Here is an 18,919-nt window from a genome sequence, read left to right on the forward strand (position 1 = left end):
CACCGGCTCGCACATGACTATGCTACAAACATGAAGAGGAAGCTTGACCAGATGAAGGAATCTGATGGTCAGGTTTTACTTGATCATCAGAGATTTGTGGGTTTGTTCCAAATGCATTTATTGCCTTCGTCTTCTGGGGTTGTACCGCGTAATGAAGCTCCAAATGATCAACCTCTAATGCCTCCTCCTTCTAGGGTTTTGTCCAGTACTGAGGCTCCGAATGATCCTCCTCCGGTGCCTTCTCTTTCTGGGGCTCTACCGACTGCTGAGACTTCTCCTAAGCAACCTTTGTGAATGCTCCCTCTTGTTTGTTTATTTTGACTCAAGTATATGTACATATTTGTAACTTATCGGGGATATCAATAAATAAGCTTTCCTTCATTTCAACGTATTGTGTTAAATACACCAAAGCCTTCTTCGCTAAGTTCTTTGAATTTTCTTTTGTTGAAGCTTGTATGTTGAAGCTTTGTGAGTGGATCATGTAGGTTGAGGTAGTGTTCCCTTAATTTCCCGAGTGAGGAAAACTTCTCGGTTGGAGACTTGGAAAATCCAAGTCACTGAGTGGGATCGGCTATATGAATCTTAGAACGCCATTGTGTTCTGTCCTGTGTCATGTCCTCCGTTAGATCCAAGTACTCTAAGTCTTTTCTTAGGGTCTCTTCCAAAGTTTTCCTAGGTCTTCCTCTACCCCTTCGGCCCTGAACCTCTGTCCCATAGTCGCATCTTCTAATCGAAACGTCAGTAGGCCTTCTTTGCACATGTCCAAACCACCGTAACCGATTTTCTCTCATCTTTTCTTCAATTTCGGCTACTCCTACTTTACCCCGGATATCCTCATTCCTAATCTTATCCTTTCTCGTGTGCCTACACATCCAACGAAGCATCCTCATCTCCGCTACACCCATTTTGTGTACGTGTTGATGCTTCACCGCCCAACATTCTGTGCCATATAGCATCGCCGGCCTTATTGTCGTCCTATAAAATTTTCCCTTGAGCTTCAGTGGCATACGGCGGTCACACAACACGCCGGATGCACTCTTCCACTTCATCCATCCAGCTTGTATTCTATGGTTGAGATCTCCATCTAATTCTGCGTTCTTTTGCAAGATAGATCCTAGGTAACGAAAACGGTCGCTCTTTGGTATTTCTTGATCTCCGATCCTCACCCCTAACTCGTTTTGGACTCCATTTGCACTGAACTTGCACTCCATATATTCTGTCTTTGATCGGCTTAGGCGAAGACCTTTAGACTCCAACACTTCTCTCCAAAGGTTAAGCTTTGCATTTACCCCTTCCTGAGTTTCATCTATCAACACTATATCGTCTGCGAAAAGCATACACCAAGGAATATCATCTTGAATATGTCCTGTTAACTCATCCATTACCAACGCAAAAAGGTAAGGACTTAAGGATGAGCCTTGATGTAATCCTACAGTTATGGGAAAGCTTTCGGTTTGTCCTTCATGAGTTCTTACGGCAGTCTTTGCTCCTTCATACATATCCTGTATAGCTTGGATATATGCTACTCGTACTCCTTTCTTCTCTAAAATCCTCCAAAGAATGTCTCTTGGGACCCTATCATACGCTTTTTCCAAATCTATAAAGACCATGTGTAAATCCTTTTTCCCATATTTATATATTTCCATCAACCTTCGTAAGAGATAGATTGCCTCCATGGTTGAGCGCCCTGGCATGAACCCGAATTGGTTGTCCGAAACCCGTGTCTCTTGCCTCAATCTATGCTCAATGACTCTCTCCCAAAGCTTCATTGTATGACTCATTAGCTTAATACCCCTATAGTTCATGCAATTTTGTACATCGCCCTTATTCTTGTAGATAGGCACCAAAGTGCTCATTCGCCACTCATTTGGCATCTTCTTCGTTTTCAAAATCCTATTAAAAAGGTCAGTGAGCCATGTTATACCTGTCTCTCCCAAAACTTTCCACACTTCGATTGGTATATCGTCTGGGCCTACTGCTTTTCTATGCTTCATCTTCTTCAAAGCTACAACCAATTCTTCCTTCCGGATTCTACGATAAAAAGAGTAGTTTCTACACTCTTCTGAGTTACTCAACTCCCCTAAAGAAGCACTCCTTTCATGTCCTTCATTGAAAAGATTATGAAAATAACCTTTCCATCTGTCTTTAACCGCGTTCTCTGTAGCAAGAACCTTTCCATCCTCATCCTTGATGCACCTCACTTGGTTTAGGTCTCTTGTCTTCTTTTCCCTTGCTCTAGCTAGTTTATAGATATCCAACTCTCCTTATTTGGTATCTAGTCGCTTATACATATCGTCATAAGCCGCTAACATAGCTTCTCTCACAGCTTTCTTCGCCTCTTGCTTCGCTTTTCTATACCTTTCACCATTTTCATCGGTCCTATTCTTGTATAAGGCTTTACAACATTCCTTCTTAGCCTTCACCTTTGTTTGTACCTCCTCATTCCACCACCAAGATTCCTTTTGGTGTGGGGCAAAGCCCTTGGACTCTCCTAATACCTCTTTTGCTACTTTTCGGATACAACTAGCCATGGAATCCCACATTTGGTTAGCTTCCCCATCTCTATCCCACACACACTGGGTGATTACTTTTTCTTTGAAAATGACTTGTTTTTCTTCTTTTAGATTCCACCATCTAGTCCTTGGGCACTTCCAAGTCTTGTTCTTTTTTCTCACTCTTTTGATATGTACATCCATCACCAACAAGCGATGTTGATTAGCCACGCTCTCTCCTGGTATAACTTTGCAATCCTTACAAGTTATACGATCCCCTTTCCTCATTAGAAGAAAATCTATTTGTGTTTTTGACGACCCACTCTTGTAGGTGATCACATGTTCTTCTCTCTTCTTAAAGAAGGTGTTGGCTAAGAAGAGATCATATGCCATTGCAAAATCCAAGATAGCTTCCCCATCCTCGTTTCTCTCCCCAAAACCATGGCCACCATGAAAACCTCCATAGTTGCCTGTCTCCCTGCCCACGTGTCCATTTAAATCGCCTCCTATAAATAACTTCTCCGTCTGAGCAATTCCTTGCACCAAGTCTCCAAGGTCTTCCCAAAATTTCTCCTTCGAACTCGTATCCAACCCTACTTGAGGTGCGTACGCACTAATCACATTGATAAGTTCTTGTCCTATTACAATCTTGATTGCCATGATTCTATCTCCTACCCTTTTAACATCTACAACATCTTGTGTCAAGGTCTTGTCCACGATGATGCCAACACCGTTTCTCGTTCTATTTGTGCCCGAATACCATAGTTTAAACCCTGAGTTTTCTAGATCCTTTGCCTTACGACCAACCAACTTAGTTTCTTGTAGGCACATAATATTTATCCTTCTCCTCACCATAACTTCTACTACTTCCATAGATTTTCCCGTCAAGGTTCCTATATTCCACGTTCCTAAACGCATTTTGCTCTCTTGAACTCTACCCTTCTGTCCTAGCTTCTTCACCCTTCCCCGTCTAATAGAATCAAAGTACTTCTTTTGTGTGTCCCGTGTAAAGTTGATAGGAGCATATACTCCCAAACAACTTTGAGTGGAGTCGTTCGAAAAGAAGTTTCTATAGCCCCATTGCTCATTTAACACTGCATCCGGGTGCCGATGGAGATACAGCGACCCTTGCTCACTTATCACTGTGCTCGGGTCACACAGCGCGCCACTTACGGGTGACGCCCTAGCTTTAGCGCGATTTCGTTCTGGATTCATTTTCATAAGGATTCGACGTGATCATGGAGTGCCGGCTGTCGACTACCTGACGCCCTCCCCCTCCTCCTTTATCCGGGCTTGGGATCGGCAATGTAAGATAAACTTACACGGCGGAGTTCGTTGGCTTAATACACAAAAAAAAAAAAAAAAAAAAAAAAAACTCTAGTAAAATTTTTATAGCTCGAGTAATTAAGAGCGGTTAGGAGAGAGAAACTAGCTTTCACATTACCGACCCACAATTTTTGGGGAAAAACACAATTTTGACCTAGCAAGTACAACACTTTGACCAAAAAAGAACAGTAGAACACAGTACAGAGTTCATCTATGAGAACCCTAGCAAATGTTTTCCCCTTGAAGATAACGTTCTATACATCATACTTGCAAAGGTTTTCGAAACCCATGTATTCGTGCCGGTTAATCTTCCCGACCATGTTCGATATCCCAACTCCACCTGAAAAAACAAAAACAAAAGAGAAACAAATGCCTCTCAGAATTCAGGGTATTAGCGCAACTTGAAGTTGGTTGACGGAAAAAACACTTACCTAGTGAGATTGCGCTGACAAATATGGTAAAGGCTAGAATGAATATGATTAGAGACGCCCTTCCGAAGAGTATAATCAGCCTTCGAACAATGTGCTGTCCTACTAATGCTGCAACAGTGGCAACCGCGGTCAAGTAGACAGCTGCGGAGATTGCAATGTGTGTGTTAATATCCAAATTTAGACGATTTTGTGAAGTACTAGCTCCATCTGTCTACAACTGGATAAAAATGACGATTTTGTAGCGAAATATCCTTGGCGTTGCAGGGATAAAACTTACCATAAGGAACTGGAAAACGTTTTAGAAGGTAGTATTCTACAACAGACATGGATGACGAGAATGTCATTGCAAATGTGGCTGTGGCACTGGAGACCTGCAGCGAAATCATCACGAAGTTTTAGAACAAACTGAACCATTTTTGTGGCTTTTGGTTTTGTTTAATAATGCTTCATGTCAAGGAAAATCAAAAAAGGCACCTGAGGGGGGAGTCCGAGCTCCAAAAACAGTGGACCCATGATAAATCCTCCGCCTAATCCAAGCAACCCACCTACGATTCCTGCAATTACACCAAATAGACAGTAGATAACCAACTGGTACACTTTCCAATCTGTCCCTTCCTCTCCCTTAGATGCTATTACCCTCCGTCCCTGGTACAGGCTCACTGCCTCGTACATAGATACACCAAGGGAAACTGGGATCTGCAGAACATGGAAACATTAGCTCATTCCTGATCGTCCATGTATTGAATTTTAACATGTAACATGCAGAGAAACAATTCACACCGTACTACCTGTAACAAATTCACTACCCAATATGCTGGAGAGCAGGTAGTTGTACGTTGCTGTGGAAAAGACGGATGGTTATTACTCATTAGCTCCACAATGTCACATAATCAAGGGAATTTGCAATAAAAATTTTCTGATAGACTAGGTAAAGAGATGGAAACCTTGGCAATTTGTAGTGCAAGAAATGCAACCCAGACGAAAACCAGAAGTCCAAGCTCCTTCCAGCAAACATTCTCAATAATCGAGACCTGAAATGATCATCTAGATTTAGCTTTGAAACTCCATCAAAATTATACCAGCGTCTGCGTAAGTACTGTGCACTGTGCATGCACTCACCTCCGGCTCCTTGGTCTCCTTTTCCTGCTCACTGGCTGGGCCACTTGGAAGAGGCTTGTATGCCACATTCTCAGCAGCTGACCGAACAAGAACATATATGGCGTGATTGTAGAAATCAACTACAAGCAAGAAATCCGAATGTTTTATACAACATTTGAGCTACAGTATATCATACTCACCAGCTGACTCCAAACGCCTAGCAGCCTCCTAAAATCCAGAAGAAAAAAAAAAACAAAGGTTAGAGTAGTGCAACATATGAATTTGAAGAGAACTTAAACCTAAATTTAAATTAGAGCCTTGCTTATTGCATATAAAACTATGGAGGTAGAGATTCCATCCCTAAGTGAAATGAAACTAGAATTTGGACATCACCAAGTATGAGTACTAAAGTGAACTCATATGTTGTGATCCTTGAATTATCTTAATCACAGTCAGAAATTCATAGCATTACCTTCTTCATAATGGTTTCCTTTTTCCATGTTTCGACACCCTTGAAGAACGCCTTTGTTGACGTACCTGAAAAAGCCAGTAATAAGCGGTTGAAGTATACAGTAACACCAAGAAATTCAAACCCAAAAGGATGATTGGTCCATTACCTATAAAGAGAACGATAAGCAAAACTGTGACCATCCAATCAGCAAAGATCACGTTAAAAGCCACTCCAATACTAATGCCCAGCATGAGCATCGGTTGTATGAGTACAGCCAAATCATAGTCAATAATGGGCATATCTATAGTCGGATGCTTTAGCTTAAGATTATAGTACACAGTTGAGGCAGCTGCACCCATGATCATACCTGAAACGAAGCAAAATGAATCCACGGCGATGTAACTTCCAGTCAGTAATTCAATATAACAGTGAATCATTATGAAAAAATCAATGTAGTTTGAGAAAACATTTTTATAGGACTGAACCATGAAAAGGACTTAAAAAGCCTGTTCACTAAAATTACCACGACAAATTAACACAGCACAAGAAACTTGGGTGTCACACTGAAGAACTAAAATCAGGCAACAGTGATCTGTGATCAAGAGCTTATTCAATTCAAACAGCCTGCACAATTGGACAATACTACCGCTAGCTTCTAAACCAGTTCATCATATACCGTGTTATATAACTACCAATTCAACGCCACATCTTTTCATTCCTATTAAATTACCATAAAATCTCTTCTTACATTTTGATATAGCTGTTGCTGATTTTGGATCAAACCCAATGATTAGGCTAAGCATTGGAACGAAAATGCCACCACCACCAACACCACCTACACTCCCGAACGCAGCTCCACAGAATCCAACAATAGAACCCACAACAATTTGCCACCCAAATTTCATTTCCTGTAAACCAAAATTCACAAAATCCTTTGTTTACAAACCCCTTATAGTTATTTTTTACAGTGAAGTGACAAACATATAATAGCAGAGCAATTAGCAATAAGTATCCAATTTTACACAGTTTTGCATTAAAACCCCAACTAACACATATTTCTGATTTTATCCACATGATGTGTACTTCTTGATACAAATGTAATGCATGCGGTGCATTCAGGTTTACACCAATCTACTATAATTATTTACAAGGAACAGGGAAGATCCCACTTGGGACTGCTTTCCTAGAAAGCACTTTTGCTCATAAGTGTTTTTATTAGAAGTGCTTTCGTATAAACAAGTCAAATTTTTTTATTAAAAAGGCAAGTACTTATTGAAAACTGAAGATTTTCTCCAAAAAATGCTTTTTAAGTTTTTCAGCCAAATTTATACAGATGTGCGCTTTCTCTTTTGATTGTCAGACAGTGATTTAGCTGGAAATTAAAAGTACACTTGAAGATTAACCAAAAACTTCAACCGAAAAATAAAATTTAACAGGTTTTGTGGGATTTACCGGCCAAACATGATGATATCCCGATTTCTCGGATTGCCATAAGAAATTCACAGCTTTGAAAAAGTAATTAGATTCGGATCCCTCTGTCCCGTTGAACCTCGAACCTTCAAGCCTCAGGCCTCTCTCCGCCGAAACAAACACAAAAGCCGCCCCAAAGTGCAGCATAACCATTGCCACGGATCTCAAACCGTGCCATTTCGCTCCAAACGCCACCATATCAATAAAGCCACCACCTTTTCTTCTGTTTGGTTGCCGAGAAAGCGAAAGGAAAATGTGGGTTTTCCGTAGGATAGATTCAGAGAGGTGGGTTTTATTTCCGCGAAAGTAAGAAGCCGGGAGAGAGAGAAGATAGGAAGGACAAGAAAAGCTGTCTCCTCTTTGATATTGCAGTGAAAGTGGGTGGTGAAGGATGAAAGCTTAATATAGGAGAGATGACGAAATGGGGTTTGGTGGGTGAATGTTATTGCTTCTTTGTTTGGATTCAGTAATGACGTCGGAGACGGGAGATTTCCATCGAATTTGAGGGGGAGAAATGCGATTTGCTGACGTGGATTTTCTTCTTGTTTTATGCACATGCGTCTCTAATCTCTCCACGTGGGATAACTATTTGGCATGTTGTTGGATAATAACAGCAACTCCAAAAAATAATAAAAAAATAAAAAGTGCACCAGGTTGTAATACTAGGTATCTTACTTATTTTTTATTTTCAAAAGTTTGAATTTTTACGTTTGTGTCCTCTAAACAAATAAAAATTAAATTCATTCAACTGTGATATATATGGTGGTGAACACTATTATTGTTAAACCTATCTCATTATCACACAAAAAAAAACCAATAACTTTTTTCGGTAATAATTTGCACATAACGCAACATTGGCTGAAAACAATCATGTATATGCACCTGATGCGAATTTGTTCTTCATCGATTTCCCTCATCTCTAACAATGAACAATTAAACTCACTAACACCATCGTTTATCATGCATAACACGTACCTTTTCATATTAACCAACTTACAATCATACAATCACACAATCACATTGCCAAAGTTAAAAGGACAAACATCTCACAAAGTATAGTTGCCATAGGGCCCATGCAATCACATTATTAAAAAAAAAAAGTGAAAAAAAAAAAGGACACGTGAGTTGGACTCCACTTTCATTTATGAATAGCAAGACACGCTATGTAATAGTTGACTAGACAAACACTCGACGTTTTTAGCAGCAGATCGGAAATATGCAATCAAAGGTGGCTTGTGACAATATGTAAACATGTCATGTCGTCTTAAGGATTGCATGCCTATTACTTTGGAGTGATAGTTCATGGACAAAGGGATTTTAAGGTTGTAAATTGTTAGAACTTCTTTAAAGAAGATGTCAAATAAGCATGAGGATTATGTACTCCTTCCGCACCTTTTGTATTTGGTTGATCTTGATAATTAACACTTTATCAGTTATGTAAAAATAAATAAAGAAAAAAAAGATGTCAAACGGTCCACGTCATGAAACATGTCCACAATAACTGTAAAATTTCTTCAAAGGAAACGTCAATTCTAATATGTCATGATGTGAAAAAGCATACATTGCAACTACTGAAAAAATTTACAGCACTGGTTAAAGGATTCAAATCATTATTTTATTGTTTATTAAATATTAAGATATACTGGTTATTTTACTAAGTAGATCCAATATTTTCACTCAACATATACCCTTTGGAGTAAAAGATTATACAAAATGTCAAATTGCTACATAAATCATTAAATACAGTATGATATTTTATATTTAACATTTCTTTTGGGATGTATTATAATAATATATGGAGGGAAATTCATGAAACCACTTTTTTTTACGCAAGATTTGACACATATTTTTTTGGAGTCCACTGAGTAAGTATTTTAACGATCTGAACCTTCTATCCTTTAGAACATCCTTACAAAAAATTAGACAAATCCAAACCATTAAGACACTCATTTGTAGTGAAAAAAATGAACGGGTATGATTATACAAAGAAACTCTGAACTTTAATCCAACGGTCATATGATTTCAGATTTGAGTAATTTTTTGGAGGCGTGATCCTTGAGGAAACACCTAAAAGCTAGACAATTTAGATCGTTAAAATACATTACAAAATGAGTCCCACAAAAATATGTGTAAAAATTTGTATAAAGAAATTGGTGCCATACATCCGTCCGGCATTTTACATATATGTGTATAAATTGTTTAGGGGTGTGTGGAGCACACCCCCCTTTTTACTTCTCACACACTCCTTGTTAATTTATATCCGTTGATCTTCTTCAATTCATCCGATCCGACGATCGAAAACTAAAAAGGTGTGAGAGAAGTAAAAAGGGGTGTGTGGATATTGCACCCCATTGTTTATAAGGTAATGTTAATCTACACGTCATTGTCGACAAAAAAGGTAAATCTTATGTAAAAAAAAAAAACGAATTTTAACGAAAAGCTCCTGGTACTGTTCACTTTAACGAAAAACCATATTTTTACACTAAAAAGTTAATCTTGGTACTATTCACTTTACCCTTTATTTTGTTCTTATCATTAAAACTCAAAATTTTCAAGCCATTTCCATTAGTTTCTTTAAAAAAAAAAAGGCTGTGTTGAAAATTTGACTAATGAAAAGTTTCTTTGTAATCTCTTCCATCAAATCAAGTGATATGGATCATTGAAATTTAATCAAGCGATTAAAAACAGGGGTCATTTTTTAAAATTATAATAACTTTAGGCATTAGATCAAATTTTAAATGTCCATATCACTTGATTTAGTGGTTTTGGTAGAAAAGATCCTGATAGGATGTCTCCCCAAACGAGACAAATGAAAAGTTAATAATGTAAGAAGGGGTGTGCTATCAACACACATTTTTGTACTTCTTACACACCCTTGTTAATTTATGTCCGCTGATCTTCTTCAATTCATCCGATCCAACGGCCGAAAACTAAAAAGGTGTGGAAGAAGTAAAAAAGAGTGTGTGGATATCACACCCATATAAGAATTCTTAACTTTATCAATTTTTTTAAAATTAAAAAATTAGAAACAAACTATCTAATAACACGTGTACAAAGTGTATTTAACCTATCACTAATAACACGTGTACAGAGTCTATCATTTTTTTTAAAATTAAAAAAATGGAACCCTACTTGTGTTCGCCATCATCAAATCTTCTTAAGTTCATATTTTTGGGTCAAAATATTTAAAAGTTTTCCTCAAAGCCAGTTCATACTTGATCTCGATCCAACTTTTAGCCTTTTATGGTGCTTTATATTTCACTTGCAACCAAACTCGCGAATATATTATCATCAAAGAAATGTGCTATTTTCAGGGTGTATTTAACTGCCTTTTTTTAGAAGAACAACTAAGCATTCTTAAAAAACGCTTGCGTAAATCGAAACCCGATAATTTATATGCATCTCACATTTGAATTCTACGGTATTGAGCAACCATTTACCGTCGTCCACAAATACATAAATAACTATATTTATCCAAGCATATATAATTCCCGACATGTTCTAGGGTTTCCCTTCCCTATCCAGAAGAACTTTTTTTACTTTGAATATACTAATTGACGCAGGAGGGAACTGTGGGAATAATCATTTGCATTTGACTACTCCATGGCGCCCCTTGTGTTATGCTACATGTGCTTTCAAACGCTCATCCATTTGGCATGCTATCGTCTCGACCTTTTTCTGACGGCTCCATCTCCATCTTAAAAGCCACATACATATATATATGCATAACCAATATGCAAAATATTGTGTGTATATTCTGTGTCTGTTTTTTCATCGATATAGATTAGTGTTACATCAATGTTAAGGTTAGTAGTTTATGAGCCGATTAGAAGAATTCTAATTATGAATGATAGACGGTACGCAAAGTGTATCATTCATTATAGCAGTGCTAAGGTTAATCATCATTAATAACAAGTGGTTAAATCTTTACCATTGATGTATTTAAATTAAAGCAGTGATAAAGTTAGTATTGGGACTGGGATTCAGATCTACTTTGATTTATTTTGCTATTTCTCCGTTGGATTTTAATCAAACCCCAACTGGATGGCACTACAAGTCTTACAGAGACAGAGAGACAGGCTCCTATCCAGCATGGACTTTGGCACGCTAAAAAACAACAACAGGTTAGTCTTTTACACACCGGTTATTGTCGTAGGGTTTGGGAATCATTCACAGTGTCAGACAGACAGACCCCCAGCCCCACGTTCAAAACGAGTTTATCAAGTACTTATCGACTGATCCAGAAGGAGAAAGTTGATCTGCTCTTCGAGTTTTACGTAATACGAGAGACCCCACAAAGACAAGTTGAACGTAAAAATAATATATAAGAAATAAGGTAGAGGGAGACAAGATCATCAGCCACAAAATTAGATTCTCTGCATCTGTATGTATCGTCATGCATATGAAATGCATGTATGTGAAGCATATAATGCATGCATGCAAATACAAATTTGTTAAGGAGGGCCCACATAATAATATCTCTTTTATTCTGTTAAAATTTCAAATTTGTTAAGAAATAAGGTGACGGTAATGCCGATAATATCCCCATCAACGGTATCACTGTGACCACCACCATGCACTAATCCGACCACCACCAACCATCATCATTTCCAACACTAGTCATCACCTGCAGAAAACCTGTTTCAACTTCTGCTACTACTGCTGCCAAAACAACAAGCAGCAGCTGATCAAGATCAACAGCAAGAAGAGGAGGAGGGGAGAGAGAGCTAGCATAGGCCTTCACTAGTACTACTACAAGCCGACCTGCAAAATATATATGCATTTGTTAAACTAGCTAGGGTTTGGTTAATTTGGATTTAATTAAAATGGATCTTCATAGATACTGATATGGGTAGCTTTTTATTGCGAAAAACAATGGGGGTAAAGATAAATTTGTACACTGAATTGGATTTATGAGGATAATTTAAGTAGTAAATTTGGGTCTGAAGAGATATTGATAATTTTATTAAAAATAATATAAGGGTAAAGAGTAAGCTGAATGTAGAGAAATATTTTATGAATTTAAATAAAATCTCTCTTATTATTATTGTTATTAAATAATAAAAAGTCAGATTTCCACCCAAATCAAATCTAATAAAAATAATAATAATCTATCAAAATAAAAAATAAAAAAAAATCTATAAACTAGTAGGCGAGCTCCTTTTTTCATTTTTCCTTTTCCTTTTTCCTTTTTGCTTTTTGAGACGGAGTAGTTGTGGTGTTTGTGCAGGACAACGTTGTTTTGGTACATAAAATGATAAGTGCAGCAGGATAAGATTGCTGAGTTGCCATCTCGGGCAACCATGTTTATGTTAATGCCGATGCAATGCCACGTTGTGTTGATTACTCATAGTAGCTATCTGCATAAGGAAGTTACGAAAATTCTATTATGTTTCAATGAATTTGTATATCGAAATTTTTTACTCTTAGATCTTAATTATTAGACCCTTGACGACCAAAAATTTCAGCGCAAAAGATCCCTAGAAGCATACTAGAAAATTCCGGCCAAAGGCCATCCAATAACATAGTCCGACTTTGGAACGGATAATGTGTCGCCAACAAAACGTATTGACATGCTATAGATAAAGAAGAATAATAACAATAATAATACAATAAAAATATAATCAATCTCAGCATCCGCCATTAAGCATGAGAGAAACTCTGTCAACCAGACACAAATCAAATTGCGCGCGAAAACAGAAATGCTATAGATGCCGAAAAATAGAGCCAACCTCTGACTGGCAGTCTGGTACACCAACGGCTTCCGACTATTGTTTGTAATTACTACTCATTGTTATTTATACCACATTTACTGAATACTTGACCTGCTAAGAAATGGGTAAACGTAGTAACTCAAATATTATTTCGTCCTCGATCCAAAGAAGCTGTTACAGCTGTGTGCAGTTGCATAATTAGCTAAAAGATAAAAGAGGCTTTAAAGGCATTCCGGTGTTGAGTTGGGAAAGTTTCGGTGTCTGTCTCTTCTCTGTATTTCAACTTACTCCACCTTCTTGGTAGTTTTGGCATCACTTTCTTCTTCAGATGTCGCCGCAGTCTTCGACTCATCAAATGCCAAAAGCTGCATCACGACAGAATCAGAACCTCGCTCAGCAAACGATTTCAAAGAATACACACATATTTACAAATATATACACGGAAGTAACACACATGACTAGCTTTAGTTTTCGTTTCCAATATTTTCCTTCAACCCAAAACTTAAAGTCCCTTTTAATCATTATCTGGCAAAAGGATCGCTAAGTCATTGGCCCATCACTTATGAACCCCAACAAGGACCAAAACCACTGCGATGGGATTGAATTGAATAAATTTTTTTTCATTAATTTTTTTTCTGGATTTATATCAATATTAGTACTGTGTATATTATATATTTGAATGTAATGCCATAATATTCACTATCTACTTTACGTAACTGCATAATCCATAACATTTTGGAAACAAGAAAGCATGGACGTGTGAACATACCGGTTTGACATCACCATTCCAAATGCAGTGAGCAGCCAAAAATCCAATAACAGATGGTACAATATACAACAGTGCAGGCTGTCAACAGAAAACATACAAGATGGATCAGGTAATAAATTAGTTATGATGTACAGGGGAGACCAATGATGACGTAAAGTAAATGAAGTGGTCTCTATAATATAACGGGAACTTCAGTTAACACTTAACATCAACGGGTATTTATAAGGTGGGGTGCAAGAACTAGTTGAAAAATAATCCATCAAACATAATTATGCCATACCTGTGCTGCCTGAAACCAGTTCATTACAACAATTGTGAGGACCAAACCAACCGTGTATCCCAAAAATGCACTCTTAAAGTACTGGCCCTTTTTTCCCCTAGATACATCAAACCGCAAAGCCAACGCCACGAAAATGCCTGAAGGAAGATATAACAGACAGTTTTAAAGTTAAATGTATAATATAAAGTTTTAAAGTTTGAACTAATGAACTGGCTGCTAGATCACCCAAAATATGAAGCATTTTTATGCTAAAAGCCTAAATCCATTTGCCAAAAAATTACCACTTCTTATATTTTCTTTCAAAAGAAATATTATAGAGGTTAGTCATATTCTCTATCCAGTAAGATCCTTTTAAGTAATTGATCCCTGTTATCCACATTACTAGAATATTATACTTTTGCGATAGACAAAGTGAAAAGCAACATTCCTCAAATATACAAAAGCGGGAAATATAGATGCTTAATTAGGGAAGACAAAATCAGGTGGCTTGTAGGTCCCAAAGGATTCAAAACAAATGTCCTTCCAAATCCATGATGCTTAGGTAGTATATGAAATGGAAAAGGGCGAGACCGATTAGAACTTAGTGGGTAGAATATTCTACTTAAATAGTATACTTCGTTCAAATGACAGATACATCTTACTTCAACATAATATAATACTCAAACTCCATAGAACAAATTTATAACAAAATGACAAATAATAAACCTTATAAACAGATCATGCAGTAGATACTAGATAATAGGATATGAAAATTTTAACCTTACCAGGGATTACAATATCACCAAGTCCAAGCATAGAAAATGGACGTGCAGCATCTGCTGTGGGGAACAACAGCTGCAGACCAATTAAATCATGTTTGCAGTAAGAGTATTAGAAGTTTAGCCACATTCAGAAATTGATTATTTGTTGGTACAAAAGGTCTTTGATTAATATGGAGTACAAACCTTTATAGGCGCATCAAAAGATTTTGCAACACTGACCATAACTGGAGTGAAGAAAACCCAGAAAATATCATACACAAAAAGTCCAGCCTGCAATGCACAAGGACCAAAGATTAAAAAAAATACATGTATGTATATAATACATACAAATGCATATGTAATTATACATAGGGTATTTATAATTTAGTATCCAATATTCAATGATCAGCAAGAGGAAACAAGAGCATATCATAGCAACCCGGAAACACTAGATCAAGAGTTAAAGCAGTCAAGACAGAGATAGAAAGGAAGCTTCAGCAGCACAAGTGATGACAATGGCAATCAGAAGCAGATTAAAATACTTCAAAAAATAATCACAAAAATCCAAGAGTCCCTCTTCTTACCAAAAGGATGGCACCAGTTTTAAAAGACCCAAGAGAAAGCATTTCAATTCCCTGAAAAGAAAAATAATGAAATTCTTCAAAACTCAGTTCTTGAGTATAAAGTTACAGATTAAATAAACATTTCAAAACATACGCCAGCACCGGATTAAAATTTAAAAGAAAAAAAAACTATAAAAGATATAGATTAAAAGAAAAGATGTTTATCAGAGAGGATGCTAAACATACTCAAAAATCTATATAACTGGATGCTGACATACCTGAATACAGAAGGCAAGCCCCAATATATTGTTAGCCAGCCAATGCTTCTTTGAAGCATACCATGCACAGAAAAAGGTTCCAGGAATTGCAGCAACAATCTGAGATTTTGTGAACTCAATCTCCACAGCTGTGTAAGAAACGGTGGAAGGAAAATTATCATTCTGCATGATGCAAGCAAGATAATGTCAACTAGATCAAACAAAAACTCAGACTATACGACTAACAAAATTTCTTTCATACAATGGCACCATAACTAAAATGATTTCCTACCTGCCTAATAATTCTAGAAGATCCACTAACTATATACACAACACTTCAAACAATCATTTTAATTTCTCAACCAAGTAGAATTATAGCATAAAATAGAATCGAATTCGTAGACAGTAAATCCAGAGTTTCAAAAGAAAATAAATAAAACTAGTGATGAAGTAAAATATGTCATAACAATAGTATCCACCATAAAACTTCAAAAGGACATCATACACCGGAAATATGGAAAATGCCAGACGATAGGATCGTTGTTCCAACTCTCTGGCAAATAGCGTGCAATAGCAGGTAACAGTGTTGCTCTGTACACAGACAGGAGGTCAAAAATTTTAACAATAATATAGCAGTTGAAAATAAACTATAAATAAAGGACTTACGAAAGAGCGATGATCCCAAGAACAAAGAAATAGCACGTCAAGACAGCATTAACCAAGTCTTTGGATAAGAACTTAAAAAGTAAAAATAGTGATAACAGCATTGCACTCCCGACAAACGGGAAACGCATGGCATGTTCATTGGACATCGTCTCCTGCATGATTGAAATAGCACATTTATAAAATTCAAGGCAGGGCAGTGAAGACTCGAACAGATGCATCAGAAACAAATAGACAGCTGAACTTACTGAAGGTGGAGTTGGCTTCACAGACCGGTAGCAACCCACGAAAACTGTGAGACATGCAGTCAAAACTACATTTAGGTTTGGATCTACCTTTACAACAAGTGGTGCTAACGTTAAACCTGCAGACAAAAGTAACTTAGTCATTTAATTTCCAAGTGATGACCATTCCACCACACCTCAACAATGGCATCTAAAAATTACAGAATATATATTGCAAATTTTACTAGATAACTAAATGCAATGCACTTATAACACTGGGAATGGGCATAAAAACAGACAGGCACGCAATCTCTCATACTTTCCCCAAATTGGCTAGTCAAACAAGAACAGCGAGAGTGTACCAAGAAATTTCTCATCACCATTTCATTTCAAATACTTATAGCAACAAAAAACATACAGAACGAAATCTGGCATTGGATGTTAACTTTGTTAGCCCACTTATCTCAACCACCAAGCATATCCTAAAACACATCGATCTTAAATGAAATCTACACATGGTTCTGTCATTCCCTAATTCATGTCCATCCTATCAGCAAGGCTATAAATAGCCAATTATACTCTAGTTCTTCAAGATCACTAAATGCTCCTCAAATTTGATTCTTTTTAATCAAAATAAATAAAAAAAATATAATTTGATGCTTTTCAAAACTACAGTGCCATTTCCCTCACTGTAAGACTCATCAAGATTAGAAATTTATGTAATTATACTCCCCCACCAGCTCCATAGCCCAATGAACAACTCAATCCCAAACTTTTTTTCCCTATTTATAAAGCAACATTTTCCAATGCCCACAAAAAAATCCCAGTAAATTACAATTGGTAAAACAAATTTAAATTACTGCTTATGGAGAGCAAACCTGCTAAGGCGATATTGGCAATACGCTCAACGTTCTTCATCGTTAATGTAATCACTCGAAAAGAAACCGCTTCGAACAACAATTCCGATCAAATCGAACTGAATTGGGCCTCCTCCTCAAAACCCTAGAAATGAGATCCAATTACAGAATATAAACCAATCGAATTTCCCCCAAATCACAATCTCAATTTCAACAAAAGATACACAATTTTGAAAACTGACGAAATTACCGCTCTTGTAAGAGAGGGAATTGACTGTACCAGTGGGCCGCGATGCAGAAGATTTTCAAACGGTCTCCTTCCGTACGGATCGGAGAGAAGAGATTTTGAGAAAATTTGCAGAGTTAGGGTTTTACCTGAGAAAGAGAATGCGGGGGATTTGGGGGTTAAAGTTAGAATTCAGAACCACAAAGAGACGGGGCTGTTAGGTGGCTTTCGGTGACAGCCAATAAGGAAACAGATTTCGTGGAAACTAAAACTGTCAAATGGTCAAAGGTGGACTTTTTGTTACGTGGCGGGAGGTGATTCGCGGTTGTTTTATTACGTATCTGCAATGTGGATACGTTTTATCAGTCATAAATTTGATGACCTATTTCGATACTTTATAAGCGAGCCACGTAGGTTGGCGTCTAGGGTCCAATCATATTTCGCCATGTCGGATTTCGAACCTCAAAATATCTCCTTTTTAAAGATTTTACCGCTGATGTCAAAACTTTTCCGTTTCTCTTTTTGGTGAAAATTATATTATAGTATATTCCAATGTAGCCCTAGAAATTTTATAGATTGGCACTATTGCCCTTCTCTTGTATCACCTCACCCTTTTTTCACACTTCAGTCTTTTTTTTTTCTTTTTTTGGCTCAAAATATTCTCACTTGACTAAACACTAGGTGTATTCAATTGAAAATTTGAGATATTTTAATAAATTTATATATCTATGGAGTTTAATTTATTTATAGAGATTTCATGAAATTTTTTTATTCAATTCCCTTGAAATCTCAAGAGGAGATGTGAGATTTGTGAATGCTTAAATTGCACTACGAAATCTCTCCAATTCCCTCAAATTCCTCAACTTTTAAAAATTCTTTAAAATAAACTACTAATTGAATACACCTTGATTGTTATAAACTTCTTCGAAATCCTAATTGAATACATCCAGATTTTTAAGAATTTTAATAAACTATTTTAAAATTTTGATTGAATACATATTGAATTTCAGATAATCACTTAAAATCCTGATAGAGTACCCCTAAATTCATTAAAATAATTAAATTCCCTCAAATTCTCAATTGAATACGTCCTCAGTCAAATAAAAAAATTTCAACAGCCATTTAGTACTACGATCTAGTGACATTCATCTTCACTTGTAAGTGAGAGATTTTATGTTTGATTATCGCCAAATGCAAATTTGAACCACATTATTACTAGCCTATTATGAGACTAAACTCACCCCCTCTCTTTTAGTGTAGATAATATTGATGGTTTGAAAAAAAAAATTAAAAATTAAAACAAATTTAACAACAAAAAAAAAGGATTAAAAGTTATCTTTAACGAATTTCAAACTATT

The 18,919-nt window shown here is 36.8% G+C and overlaps 2 protein-coding genes and 1 long non-coding RNA gene across 5 annotated transcripts; all 3 read right to left on the reverse strand.

The window, feature by feature from the left end:
* Positions 1–3,921: 3,921 nt before the first annotated feature.
* On the reverse strand, positions 3,922–7,737 carry LOC126601380 (sulfite exporter TauE/SafE family protein 3-like). The gene is made up of 12 exons (XM_050268089.1): positions 7,251–7,737; positions 6,547–6,706; positions 5,965–6,165; positions 5,820–5,884; positions 5,548–5,575; positions 5,369–5,445; positions 5,194–5,280; positions 5,038–5,088; positions 4,724–4,945; positions 4,527–4,620; positions 4,250–4,390; positions 3,922–4,158 (listed from the first exon to the last, which is right to left on the reverse strand). The coding sequence occupies exons 1-12, from the start codon at positions 7,464–7,466 to the stop codon at positions 4,073–4,075; spliced, it is 1,428 nt and encodes a 475-aa protein (XP_050124046.1). The 5' UTR covers positions 7,467–7,737; the 3' UTR covers positions 3,922–4,072.
* A 4,533-nt stretch (positions 7,738–12,270) lies between these two features.
* Positions 12,271–12,843, reverse strand: LOC126601399 (uncharacterized). The gene is made up of 2 exons (XR_007615729.1): positions 12,761–12,843; positions 12,271–12,628 (listed from the first exon to the last, which is right to left on the reverse strand). It is a non-coding gene; the product is annotated as an uncharacterized LOC126601399 (long non-coding RNA).
* A 270-nt stretch (positions 12,844–13,113) lies between these two features.
* Positions 13,114–17,776, reverse strand: LOC126601386 (signal peptide peptidase-like). Of its 3 annotated transcripts, none has more exons than XM_050268095.1 (12): positions 17,616–17,776; positions 17,357–17,480; positions 16,503–16,618; positions 16,258–16,409; positions 16,097–16,182; positions 15,613–15,740; positions 15,356–15,406; positions 14,976–15,062; positions 14,796–14,865; positions 14,032–14,168; positions 13,752–13,829; positions 13,114–13,347 (listed from the first exon to the last, which is right to left on the reverse strand). In XM_050268095.1, exons 2-12 carry the CDS (start codon positions 17,394–17,396, stop codon positions 13,267–13,269), a joined length of 1,026 nt encoding a protein of 341 aa, XP_050124052.1. In that variant the 5' UTR covers positions 17,397–17,480; positions 17,616–17,776; the 3' UTR covers positions 13,114–13,266. The 3 variants fall into 3 exon arrangements, with proteins under 3 accessions (XP_050124052.1, XP_050124054.1, XP_050124053.1); XM_050268097.1 differs by having other exon boundaries at positions 17,357–17,477; positions 17,614–17,769; XM_050268096.1 differs by having other exon boundaries at positions 17,586–17,746.
* Between the last annotated feature and the right edge of the window lie 1,143 nt (positions 17,777–18,919).

The sequence above is a fragment of the Malus sylvestris genome, chromosome 15 (genome assembly GCF_916048215.2).
Source record: "Malus sylvestris chromosome 15, drMalSylv7.2, whole genome shotgun sequence".
NCBI lineage: Eukaryota > Viridiplantae > Streptophyta > Magnoliopsida > Rosales > Rosaceae > Malus > Malus sylvestris.